Genomic DNA, 13,844 nt, shown 5'->3' on the forward strand with positions numbered 1-13,844 from the left:
TGCTTTTATTGTAAGGATAAATTTCTGCTCTATAGTTTACAAATTACTATGAAAATTCTGGTGAAAGAAAATGAATACACATGCAAAAGTTACGAATTACCTGGTAATTTATCATACTTCACTTGCAATTGAACTACTACTTCCTATTGTATTCAAAATTGTGATTATCTCCTCATTGGACCCGAACACTGAAATTTGTGTAACCAAATAACAACAATATAGCACAAGATAGATTGCTACTTACCATTAAGGTAACATGCTATGTTGCAGACAGGCACAATTAACAAACTTACACATAAGCTTTCAGCCACAGCCTTCATCAGGAAAAGAGAGAGAGAAGAGAAAGATGCCATTCATTCACACAAGCAAGTACACCTCATGCACACATGACTGCCAGCTCCAGCAGTTTTCTGCCCAAGCTACCAGAGTTGGCAGCCATGTGTGCATGAGGCGTGCTTGCTTGTGTGAATGAATGGTGTTTGTTTCTCTTTTTATGATGAATGTTGTGGCCAAAAGCTTATGTGTAAGTGTGTTTTAATTATGCCTGTCTGCAACTCAGTATGTCACTTTTAAGGTAAGTAGCAATCTATCGTTTCCTATATTGTTAACATAAAATAAAGACTATATTATGATTCGCCATAAGTTAACTTAGTTTCAACTACTAATCAGTCATTTCTTTCTTTGTGTGTCCATTTTCAGATGTCAGTCCCTGGGTATCTGCTACTGTAGTTGCATTTTACTTATTGTTGCTGCCAGTATGGATATACGTTGTATACCGTAACAAGTACACAAAGCCAGTTCTGTATTCTGGATGGGTTCCAGTACTTGGTGCTCTTCTCATCAGTGGGTAAGTTCCAAGTATGAGGGGACTACAGTAGCTGTAATACCACAAAGGCAGATTATAAAATGTTTCATTGAAATAATCATTATTCATCATCATCATGAACAATAACAATAGCTGTTGCTCACTTGTACATGAATATAAATGAATAAATAACTGTCACACTATCTGAATATGATCAACCAGTAACAGTTTCTCTCTTATGTTGTCATGGTAACATTCATACAATTTAGACAACAGTACAGATGGCACTCTCAAATTGTTATTTTCAAACTGAAATTACAGAACAGAGACATAGTGATGTTCATCCTTCAATGACAAGTTGTCAAACTCTTGTTGTAAGAATTGCTCATAATGGTTTTCCTATATGTAATAAGCAAGATTTTATTTCGTTACACATGGGGCTGTGGGAGTAATGAATAAGTAATAAGCAAAGGTATAGTTTGGTATAATTTTGTTAATATTTAGATTTATACAGTGTTGAGAATAATGACTAAATATTCCCTTCACTATCTTTCAGGTTTGGTGGTATTGTCATGAATTCTGTCTACCAAATGTTCAATGGTTTTGTTGTGTTTCAACCAATAATTAATGGAATTGGTGGCAACCTTGTGTCTGTACAAGCTAGTCGCATCTCCACCATGCTACATAAGACTTCACTCAAAGGAATTATTCCACCACATACTAAATTATGGGTTTGGCCATGGTCAGCTCTTTTCAAAGGATGTAAGTTATTACTTTAAAAAAATATCTTATCCACATTTGAGCAATTGAATGGAGAATACAGTTACAACAGACATTACCCAGCACATAATGTGGTCTAGGTGCTTGCATTAACAAAAACAGGAACTCAGTAAAATTTCTCAATACATCAATTTTTGTCTGTAAATGCTAATAATCATAGAATTTTCCACCTTTATTTCAGTATATGACAACAAAAACTGTCAGACTATATATTTCAGTCTGTAGTGACAATCTGCAGCACCGTTTTAAGCATATCCTACTATAATAAAGCCAGAGAGGCATCATCAAAAGACAGAAACAAAATTAGCTAGGCATCATCAAACAGAACTAATAATATGATGCTAACTAGGCCAGAGTGCTTGCACAGCACTAGTAGTGCCATTCACATTATGACTCTGCTGACACTGTGGCTTACTTTGAATCATATTATTAGTTCTGTTTAATTATGCCTTGCTAATTCTGTTTACATCTCTTGATAGTGCCTCTCTGCCTTTATTATGTTAAAATATGTTTCAAACAGATCTGAAGATGCTCACAACAGACTGAAACAATAGCCTCATAACTACCTTTTTTGTGATCATAGACTGGAATCAAAGATACAAATTCTACACTTTGTGGATAACTGTTGTTATTCTTAACTATTTTGCAGCATGTTAATAATTATGCTGTTGTTGTTGTTGTCTTCAGTACTGAGACTGGTTTGCTGCAGCTATCTATGCTACTCTATCCTGTGCAAGCTTCTTCATCTCCCAGTACCTACTGTAACCTACATCCTTCTGAATCTGCTAAGTGTATTCATCTCTTGGTCTCCCTCTATGATTTTTACCCTCCATGCTGCCCTCCAATACTAAATTGGTGATCCCTTGATGCCTCAGAACATTTGCTACCAACCGATCCCTTCTTCTGGTCAAGTTGTGCCACAAACTTCTCTTCTCCCCAATCCTATTCAATACTTCCTCATTAGTTATGTGATCTACCCATCTAATTTTCAGCATTCTTCTGTAGCACCACATTTTGGAAGCTTCTATTCTCTTCTTGTCCAAACTATTTATCGTCCATGTTTCACTTCCAAACATGGCTACACTCCATACAAATATTTTCAAAAATGACTTCCTGACACTTAAATCTATACTCGATGTTAACAAATATCTCTTCTTCAGAAACACTTTCCTTGCTATTGCCAGTCTACATTTTATATCCTCTCTACTTCGACCATCATCAGTTATTTTGCTCCCCAAATGGCAAAACTCCTTTACTACTTTAAGTGTCTCATTTCCTAATCTAATTATCTCAGCATCACCCGACTTAATTCAACTACATTCCATTATCCTCATTTTGCTTTTGTTAATGTTCATCTTATACCCTCCTTTCAAAACACTATCCATTCCGTTCAGCTGCTCTTCCAAGTCCTTTGCTGTCTCTGGCAGAATTACAACCTCAAAGTTTTTATTTCTTCTCCATGGATTTTAATACCTACTCCAAATTTTTCTTTTGTTTCCTTCACTGCTTGCTCAATATACGGGTTGACTAACATTGGGGATAGGCTACAACCCTGTCTCACTCCCTTCCCAACCACTGCTTCCCTATCATGTCCCTCAACTCTTATCACAGCCATCTGGTTTCTGTACAAATTGTAAATAGCCTTTCTCTCCCTGTATTTTACCCCTGCCACCTTCAGAATTTGAAAGAGAGTATTCCAGTCAACATTGTCAAAAGCTTTCTCTCCCTAAGTGTACAAATGCTAGAAACATAGGTTTGCCTTTCCTTAATCTTTCTTCTAAGATAAGTCGTAGGGTCAGTATTGCCTCACGTGTTCCAACATTTCTATAGAATCCAAACTGATCTTCCCCGAGGTTGGCTTCTACTAGTTTTTCCATTTGTCTGTAAAGAATTCATGTTAGTATTTTGCAGCTGTGACTTATTAAACTGATAGTTCGGTAATTTTCACATCTGTCAACACCTGCTTTCTTTGGGATTGGAATTATTATATTCTTCTTGATGTCTGAGGTTATTTCGCCTGTCTCATACATCTTGCTCACCAGATGGTAGAGTTTTGTCAGGACTGGCTCTCCCAAGGCCATCAGTAGTTCCAATGGAATGTTGTCTACTCCGGGGGCCTTGTTTCGACTCAGGTCTTTCAGTGCTCTGTCAAACACTTTCCGCAGTATCGTATCTCCCATTTCATCTTCATCTACATCCTCTTCCATTTCCATAATATTTTCCTCAAGTACATCGCCCCTGTATAGACCCTCTATATACTCCTTCCACCTTTCTGCTTTCCCTTCTTTGCTTAGAACTGGTTTTCCACCTGAGCTCTTCATGTTCATACAAGTGGTTCTCTTATCTCCAAAGGTCTCTTTAATTTTCCTGTAGGCAGTATCTATCTTACCCCTAGTGAGATAAGCATCTACATCCTTACATTTGTCGTCTAGCCATCCCTGCTTAGCCATTTTGCACTTCCTGTCGATCTCATTTTTGAGACGTTTGTATTCCTTTTTGCCTGCTTCATTTACTGCATTTTTATATTTTCTCCTTTCATCAATTAAATTCAATATTTCTTCTGTAACCCAAGGATTTCTACTAGCCCTCGTCTTTTTACCTACTTGATCCTCTGCTGCCTTCACTACTTCATCCCTCAAAGCTACCCTTTCTTCTTCTACTGTATTTCTTTCCCCCATTCCTTTCAATTGTTCCCTTATGCTCTCCCTGAAACTTAGTATAACCTCTGGTTCTTTCAGGTTATCCAGGTCCCATCTCCTTAAATTCCCACCTTTTTGCAGTTTCTTCAGTTTTAATCTGTAGGTCATAACCAATAGATTGTGGTCAGAGTCCACATCTGCCCCTGGAAATGTCTTACAATTTAAAACCTGGTTCCTAAATCTCTGTCTTACCATTATATAATCTATCTGAAACCTGTCAGTATCTCCAGGCTTCTTCCATGTATACAGCCTTCTTTTATGATTCTTGAACCAAGTGTTAGCTATGATTAAGTTGTGCTCTGTGCAAAATTGTACCAGGCGGCTTCCTCTTTCATTTCTTAGCCCCAATCCATATTCAGCTACTATGTTTTCTTCTCTCGCTTTTCCTACTACCGAATTGAAGTCACCCATGACTATTAAATTCACCCTTCACTATCTTAATAATTTCTTTTATTTCATCATACATTTCTTCACCATCTGCAGAGCTAGTTGGCATATAAACTTGTACTGCTGTGGTGGATGTGGGCTTCGTATCTATCTTGGCCACAATAATGCGTTCACTATGCTGTTTGTAGTAGCTTACCCGATATTTTCCTATTCATTATTAAACATACTCCTGCATTACCCCTATTTGATTTTGTGTTTATAACCCTGTAGTCACCTGACCAGAAGTCTTGTTCCTCCTGCCACCGAACTTCACTAATTCCCACTATATCTAACTTTTACCTGTCCACTTCCCTTTTTAAATTTTCTAGCCTACCTGCCCAATTAAGGGATCTGACATTCCACGCTCCGATCCGTAGAACGCCAGTTTTCTTTTTCCTGATAACGAAGTCCTCTTGAGTAGCCCCCGCCCGGAGATCCGAATTGGGGACTATTTTTCCTCCGGAATATTTTACCCAGGAGGACACCATCATCATTTAATCATACAGTAAAGCTGCATGCCCTCGGGAAAAATTACGGCCGTAGTTTCCCGTTGCTTTCAGCCGTTCGCAGTACCAGCACAGCAAGGCCGTTTTGGTATTGTTACAAGGCCAGATCAGTCAATCATCCAGACTCTTGCCCTTGCAACTACTGAAAAGGCTGCTGCCCCTCTTCAGGAACCACACGTTTGTCTGGCCTCTCAACAGATACCCCTCTGCTGTGGTTGCACCTACGGTACGGCTATCTGTATCACTGAGGCACGCAAGCCTCCCCACCAATGGCAAGGTCCATGGTTCATGTTGCTATCAACACAAAAAACATGCATGAGTGGAAAAAGTTGTATTGAGGAAAGCATCTGGAACTGGGCAAAGAGTTGCATGTTATTTATGATTTATTAATAAAGACTAGTTCAGTGAAGGAATAAAAGGGTTACATGTAGTTAAATATGCTACAGTAACATATGTCATGATCAGAGTGCATGCCAGCTAGCATACTAGGAAATTATTGATGAATGCATTAATTATGCAGTAAGCATATTTGCTCATTTAACATATTTCTTGTCTGTTTGTCTTTACAAGTATAAATCCCTAATGTCTTGAAGAAAGCTCATTCAACCAAGTTTTTACTCTTGCACAAGATACTGCAGTTCTTGGTAACGTTATCAGAAGAGTGGATGATGGATTATTTTCACTCTCCTATAGATATATTTTTTTGAATGTTTTCACAATTTCTGACCACATGAACTCAATTTAATAGATCCCCCCCCCCCTTCCCAACCCACCCCAACTACAACCCTGGGTGTCCTTAATACAGAATCAATGTTTCCTTATTGACTGAATGTTTTATGATCTCATACACTGCTGTGCAAGAAGAGGCAAGTGAAGGTATCTTTATGGGACCAAATGTGGGACAAACTGCTGGTGACAATGAGAAAATACTACATCGGAATGTGGGGTGTCTGTTCTTATGGACATGTCCGTAAGAACAGACATCACACATTCATACAATTGATACACCTAACTGTACAATGGATCCACCTTCTTCAGTGCAGATACACAAATACGTCCGACCTCCTGTGGGACTCTCAGAGTAGCAAACATGAAGGAAATGGATAGGGGCTGCGAATGGGTGGTGCACAGTGGGAGTGTGAATTGGCCGTCAGGCATGCCGAGATAGTCTGTGCACTTGTGATAATGCTGTGTTCTGGATGATGCAGTGGTTAACACACCTGCCTAGTATGCAGGAGATCCTGCATTCAAATGCAAGTCCAGTACACATTTTCACTCATCAGCGCTGATCGCACATAATGTCCTGATGCAGCTGACAGCAATGATCCCCACCTTGAATTAACCTACAACTACTACATATGTCAGGACTTCCAAGCATAATGTATAGAAGGCTTCTATGAAAGAAAGTTTTACTTAGTAAGTAATATTTATTTTGTGCACATGTTTATGTGAAGATGCAGGGTGCATTGAAGGAAGGATTTACTAAGATAAATGCAGAAGTCAGACATTAGAATATTAATAATGAATGCAATAACAAACAAATTGAATACTACCAAACTGTGAGCACATGTATGGGCACAATTAATGAATTATTGTAAAGAAACAAACAAAAGGCAATAATTATGACTAAAACAAATTGAAGAGGAGGAAAGGGGGAAAATAGATGTTACAGATGGTTCAAAAAACATTAAGAGAAATAAATATGAAAATACTGAAGAGGAATAAAGAAGACAGATGGACTACATAAATTGTAAAGCAGCTGAATAAAAGTAAGACCTGAGCTTGCCAAAAACAGTGTCTGGAAAGCCACTCAGTAGAAAACTACACTTGGGTCTATAAGTTAAGGAATCTTTCAGATCTGAGAAGCAATGTAAGACATGCCAATGATACATACTCCAAAATGGGCCCTCACAACGTTCTGACACATGATATAGTGATATTGGTATCTGGCACTTACTGTGTGTGGCAACCCTCTGATAGTGACATACAGTATGTTAGCACAGGGGGTGCTGACCACTGGAGGTCAGCAACAGTCCGTCATGCCAGTGTTACGTCAGCAGAACTTTTACCTTGAGCATCCCATATGTGCTCACATAGACAGAAGTCCAGAGAGCAAGATGGTTACTTAAGATGATTGACACCCTCTTGTTTCTGGTACTCATCCAACAAGCATTATCATACATCAGGTAAGTCATATACCTGTAATAAAGTGCACATACCATTCCAGAATGCCACCTCTGTAGACTGTAGCTGCCATATTCTCCTAGAAAACACATGCACTGATGTATGTGCTATTAACATGATCCCACCACAGGTGAGAACATCAGCACCATCACATTAGACTCTATCCACAGTACATGTCTCACAGACATGTTACACCAACAAACAGCTGGAATCACCATCCATTCTAAACTGTGGCTAATCTATGAACAGGACAGTGCCACAGTTCTTGTTTACATTCACAGTGGGTAAAATACCACATTCTCCAAGCTACATGGTGTGTCTGTGTTAGGAAAATGTGGATTACATGCCACCAGCCATACAGAGGAACATGTGGAAGCCGATGACACATCGTCTGGTGGGAGATGACTGTGAGACCAAGAGCTAGCCATGCAGTCTCTAGCCTGGACAGATGCTACGCCAGTAGGATGCTTTCAACCCTGGAAGCAAGAAAAAGACCCTGGCACTGCATATTACCAAATGTTTGATCTTACCCATAGTACAGCAGAAGGCTTTATACCTCCTGAAATAATACCCTCACCCAGCCATAAAATAATGCTACAAGAAACATGCATCTACCAGAATGGTATGATGGCCCATACAGTGCTCACATCATGGGCAGAAATTCAGCTTCAGGGCTCAGGTACTTCACAGCTCAGACTAGTAGTGGGATGCCACAGATCTCACCAGGCATTGCAAATTGGTCATGTAACAGTTTAATTACTTAGTGACAGAGAGGTACTGTAAATGCACACATGATTAGCCACCTGACGAGTGTATGCCCTCACAACTTAAGACACTGATAATCTCCATAAATAACTTGGTTTCCCAACAGTAACTGCTTTGAACTGAATAGATGATGTTTCATTAAGGAAATTGGGCTGAGATATGAAATGTAGCATTTGCAATTAAATTGAATTAGTCATGCATAGCTAAACCATCCTGCTACCACATGACTCGTACTCTGGGCAAAACACACACAACATAGTCAAAACTTTTTTTTGCAAGATTTCATGATACTTTCAGCTGCCATTCTCTTGATTTCATGTATGACTGTGTCTGTCCCGATAGCTGAATGGTCAGTGTGATGGATTACCGTCCTAAGGGGCCTAGGTTCGATTCCCGGCTGGGTCGGGGATTTTCTCCACTCAGGGACTGGGTGTTGTGTTGTGTTCATCATCATTTCATCCCCACCCTGCACCAAGGCAGCCAGACCTGCCCCCTAAGGAGCCTCCCGGCCAATGATGCCAAACACTCTTTCTTCATGTACGATTGTACAATTTCGGACTTTGGCCATTTTCAAGTATTTGATGGGTGATTTTCTAGTTGTAAATCATGTCATGTAAGTCATTGCTCCTATGACTCTGTTATGCTCATAAAATAAAACCTAGTTGTTTTGTGCCATATTAGGAGCACATTACATTTGAGCAACAACTGCATTTTAGTGACACACACTTGCACTTATTCTACTGAGATTTTGAATGTTTTTGAGCTTTTGGATAATATCTCCAAAACAACAGCTTTTTCTTATCAATTAAATTCTCATTGGGTATGATATCACAGAATGCAAGCCATATTGCTAAAGTATTGCTAACTATATGTAACTTGGAAGATGAAAATGCTGAGAAATAGTTACACATCCACACTTTAAGTTGTGCCAAGCCCTCTATCTTCTGATCTTAGCTTTATTTTTTACCATGTACTCTTAGTTACTTTCCATTAATGCTAATACTGCCTTCTATCCCACAAACTGTTGATAATTACGGATTATTTTTGCAGGTGCTTCATATGACTGGTTATACATTTTGCTTGTATTCAGTTTACTTTCAAGTGCTCTTTCTCTTTCAGCTGCCAAGGGTTTGAGAAATTGCATTGTGCTGATTTTAAACCAAAGTTGTAGCTTTTATGAGATTGGATTTATAGGCCTTGAATTTCATTTTGACATTTTGTAAACACTGTTTACTCACATTGGCATAGCAAATTATTTTCTTACCTGTCTGCAGATCTTATTGTGTGTAACGCATTTTTACATACATTTCAGTTGAAGTAGGACTAATGCCATTATGAACTACACATGGAACATTTAAGTAAATTTCCTTTGTTTATGTGATATGACCTCCATGAAATTGGTAAATCAAACAAATAGAGCACTATTAATGATGATGTAAATAAAATAGAAAGAAACTTCCACATGGGAAAAATATATTAAAAACAAAGATTCCAAGACTTACCAAGCGGGAAAGCGCCGGCAGACAGGCACAATGAACAAAACACACACACAGAATTACTAGCTTTCGCAACCGATGGTTGCTTCTTCAGGAAGGAGAGGAAAAGACGAAAGGATGTGTCTGCTTGTGTCTGTGTATGTGCGTGTGTGTGTGTGTGTGTGTGTGTGTGTGTGTGTGTGTGTGCGAGTGTACACCTGTCCTTTTTTTCCCCCTAAGGGAAGTCTTTCCGCTCCCGGGATTGGAATGACTCCTTACCCTCTCCCTTAAAACCCACATCCTTTCATCTTTCCCTCTCCTTCCTGAAGAAGCAACCATCGGTTGCAAAAGCTAGTAATTCTGTGTGTGTGTTTGTGTGTTTTGTTCATTGTGCCTGTCTGCCGGCACCTTCCCGCTTGGTAAGTCTTGGAATCTTTGTTTTTAATATATAAATAGAGCACTATAGTAGATATATTTCATTTGTAATTATACTTATTTCTCCATAATATAGCCCAAGCAATGATGAATGACTTATAGTTTATTATATTCCTTGTATCTTTTCCTCAGTGCCACACGCTGCCACTGCAAGGCTGTTGATACTTCTGGCTGTCATAGGACAATCAATTTTTGTATTTATAGCTGATTACTTCCATGCTGGTGAAACCACCATTGACTACAGATTTGCTCTCACTTACATATTTGCCAGTCTGTTACAAGTAAGTACTTTATGATATCAACACCTCCTCCTACACTAGAACTGTTTATTTGAATGATGATACCAAACATTTCTTTGTTTTATCAACTAGTAGACAGCTCTATCACTGTGTATAACTTAGATTTATATCTGCAGTGTAAGGAAAAGATAGATTGCTACTTACACGTAAAGATTACATATTAAGTTGCAGGCACGTACTATTAAATGACACACATTCTTTCACACAAGCAAGCACACCTCATGCACATGACCTCTATCTCCAGCAGACTGGACCAGCATTCTGGACCAAGCTAACAGAGATGATGATCACGTGTGCTTGGTTATGTGAAGCAATCTGTCTTTTCCTTACATTGTTGATATTACAACCTGAAACTTCCGTTGTTAGATTAGCATCTACAAATTATGCTGTTTTTACTGTAGACTTACTCTTTCTACATCAGCTTTTTTTTTATTGTGCCTGGTAGCAACTCATCCAAGAAAATAGTCATAATGAAAGGTGGATAATTCAAATATACTGCTTACCAGCATTAGTTTAATCTGACAATTGTCTACAACTGTCCTAAATTCTAGTACATGAAAAGAAGAAAGGTCAGAGCTTCACATCTATAAATTATGTATCCATTGGAGAGGAAGTACAAGCTTGGACTTGACAAGTATGGGAAAGTAAACTAGCTGTGTCCTTTTTAAGAGAACTATTTGACATTTGCCTCAAGTGATTTAGGGAAATAAGGAGAAACCTAAATCTGGGTGGCTCAGTGAGACTGGACTCATTTTCTTCCAAAAGTGAGGCAATAGCCTTAACTATTGAGGTACCTCACTCAGTATGAAGAAGAGTTCTGGACATAGAGGCACTCAGAAAAATGATTTGTTTCTCTGGAGAAACCATCCACACATTAACTAACACAAGTTTCAACAACAAAATGACCACCCTGAGGCACTGTGGTTTGCGTTGCTAACTGCTGATTTGATGGTCCTGAGTTCCATCCAATGGCTACCTCTGATTTTCTCAGATGAGGGAAGGTCTGAAACTGAGTTTCTCAGCCTTGTGCAGCCATATGATAAAAGCAGTCAGTTGAGTTAACATTCTAACTGCCAAAGAAGAATGAAACTGAAAAACTTACAACAGGTGCAAAGCCATGAGAATTATTTGTAACAATATATACACCTACATGTGCTACCACTGAGATGTCTTAAAAATAGCGCTTCAGTAATAGCAAACTGCTTTGGAATATTGACATTTTATGCAATACTCCTTTGCACATAAATGCTGCTCTAAGAACAGAAAACATTTTATTTTCAAAGTCCACAAGTGAATAATTATTACTGTAATGCTGTATAGTTACTTTTGGAAGATGAATAAATTTGTTAGTTCTCAAGGTGTTGCAATATAAATTATTGAAATCTGTTCCATTGTAGCAACTTTCAGTTATACCTCTTGCAATTAGCCTCCATTTCCTTTTACAATCATTGCTAACACTTAACAATGTATAACTACAAACTGTGTCCAAAAAAAACTAATAAACTTACACTGTGAAGGTTGTGGAATATTTTAAGATGGCTGTACATTTCATAAAGGCTCCAACAAGATTTTGCCTCATTCATCCATAGCTGAGAATAGTGATAATTATTTATCATAAATCAGAGAAACTGTGATTAAGAAGGACTGACACATTGAGAAATTTTACGTCTTCAGTGCAAAACATGATTTTCATCAGGTCTGAAGTAGAAAAAAGTTTATGAATGAGAAGTAGAACTGCATAGTATAACAGCTTTTTTGAGCTTTAGAATAGTAATGCCCCTCTACAACTACCACCATACTCTTAACCTGTTGAGAAACAGAAGTTTCTCATAAGAGTTCTGTTTCGCACTTCACTAAATGAAACAGCCATTTACATGAAAGCAATCACTAAATTTGCAGATAATGATACAGATTTGAGCCAAAAAGGTGAATGAATTAAGTATTTGTTTGTAGAGATGTAAAGAATCACAACTATTATAGTCTGACACTGCTGATGATATAACTTCTAATGCCCTTGGAACAGGAAATACATTTTTTAGAGTAAATAGTATTTTTGTCTAACATAAAGTCCTTTTCATGATTTATAAAGAATTTCTGTATTTTTCAGGTCATGCTGCTGTTATATTTGGCTCACTTGTTTGTGCATATTATGTGGAGATGGAAAAGTGACCCAGATAATTCTGCTATACCATTTCTGACTGCCATTGGTGATCTCACAGGATCATCATTCCTGGCATTGGCATTTGTTTTCTTGCAGGCTGTACATGTAACATATAATGGTTAAAGGTTGTACTTATTAGAGAAAGAAAATTTTCTAGATGCTATGGCCATATTAATGGATAACACTACATTTGACATCTGTATCCAAAGTACTTTGAATATAGTTGTTAAAATAATGATGTTCCTCCACATGTGATGTACACTCACAATTCAATATTACTGCTGCTACATGAAAAATCGTAGGCAAATTTAAAAACAGCATGCTTGTCCTCTGAACAATTTAGCACATAGTTGCTAATGTAGGTATGAAGTACAAAATGCTTGAGATGAGGTGCAATTAGCATTTTGAGAGAAGTAGCATCAATATTAATAATAGTATCTCTCTACATACAGTTGCAAAGTAAACTGAATCATTTGTAGCTAGCATTAATCGTTTGTAGATAATACTGAACTGAGTATTTAACATAAGAGGTACTCGACTAAAATTGTGAAGACATTGCATAGGGTAAGCCAAATATCATACTTGATTCCATAAAGAATGTAACAGTGTATCCAGCTATGTCTGACAACATAAACAACAAAGAACAGTATTATGTAAGGACTGAATTATTTAACATTTTTTATGTTTACATCCTTCTCTTTAATTGAGAAAGCGTGACATATAATCCAAATGCAATTTTTCTGAAATGTGCAGATAATAGTGCTTTGCCAAATATTTTTGCAATGCTTGAATAATGCACTGATATCAGTGTAATTAACAACAAACATTTTAAAAATTGTGACTACAAATTGTTATTTACTTGGTGCATAATACCAAAGCTGTTGAGATTCACGCACAGTTCTGCATAACAAAAAATGTTATTGAGTTGTATAGAGTAAGAGAAGGCTGTGTGTCTAAATGTCATCATTTTGCATCAAATGTCTATTTCCTCCTAAATAATGTGCCATAAAGTATTTAATAAAGTAAGTAATTATGTAATGCATTTTAGAATTTGAGATACTCATTGGCCACAAAGTTATGACAATCATTATTGTTACCATCAACAAAATAATACTATTAACAATAACTTTTTATGTACTTCAGCTACAATGCTGAGTCACTGACTGTGATAATTGTACCTGTGGAAGTGCAATTCATGTATCTTCATTATCGTCCAAATAAATGACTGCCACATGTAAATAAGACAGAAAAATTACTGAGCCTAGATGAACATTAAACTACATCTCTCTTAAGAATGTCAGTTGCAACT

The 13,844-nt window shown here is 37.7% G+C and overlaps 1 protein-coding gene across 13 annotated transcripts in view; it reads left to right on the forward strand.

Moving 5' to 3' along the window:
* Positions 1-13,577, forward strand: part of LOC126298824 (solute carrier family 41 member 2-like) — an 874,873-nt gene extending 861,296 nt beyond the window's left edge. For all 13 annotated transcript variants that reach the window (XM_049990298.1, XM_049990291.1, XM_049990293.1 and 10 more), the window contains 4 exons: positions 700-847; positions 1,362-1,567; positions 10,208-10,356; positions 12,482-13,577. In XM_049990298.1, coding sequence (XP_049846255.1) covers positions 700-847; positions 1,362-1,567; positions 10,208-10,356; positions 12,482-12,658 — 680 coding nt within the window. In that variant the 3' untranslated portion in view covers positions 12,659-13,577. The remainder of the gene's footprint in view (positions 1-699; positions 848-1,361; positions 1,568-10,207; positions 10,357-12,481) is intronic.
* The last annotated feature ends 267 nt before the right edge of the window (positions 13,578-13,844 follow it).

Source organism: Schistocerca gregaria, chromosome X (assembly GCF_023897955.1).
Source record: "Schistocerca gregaria isolate iqSchGreg1 chromosome X, iqSchGreg1.2, whole genome shotgun sequence".
Classification (NCBI taxonomy): domain Eukaryota; kingdom Metazoa; phylum Arthropoda; class Insecta; order Orthoptera; family Acrididae; genus Schistocerca; species Schistocerca gregaria.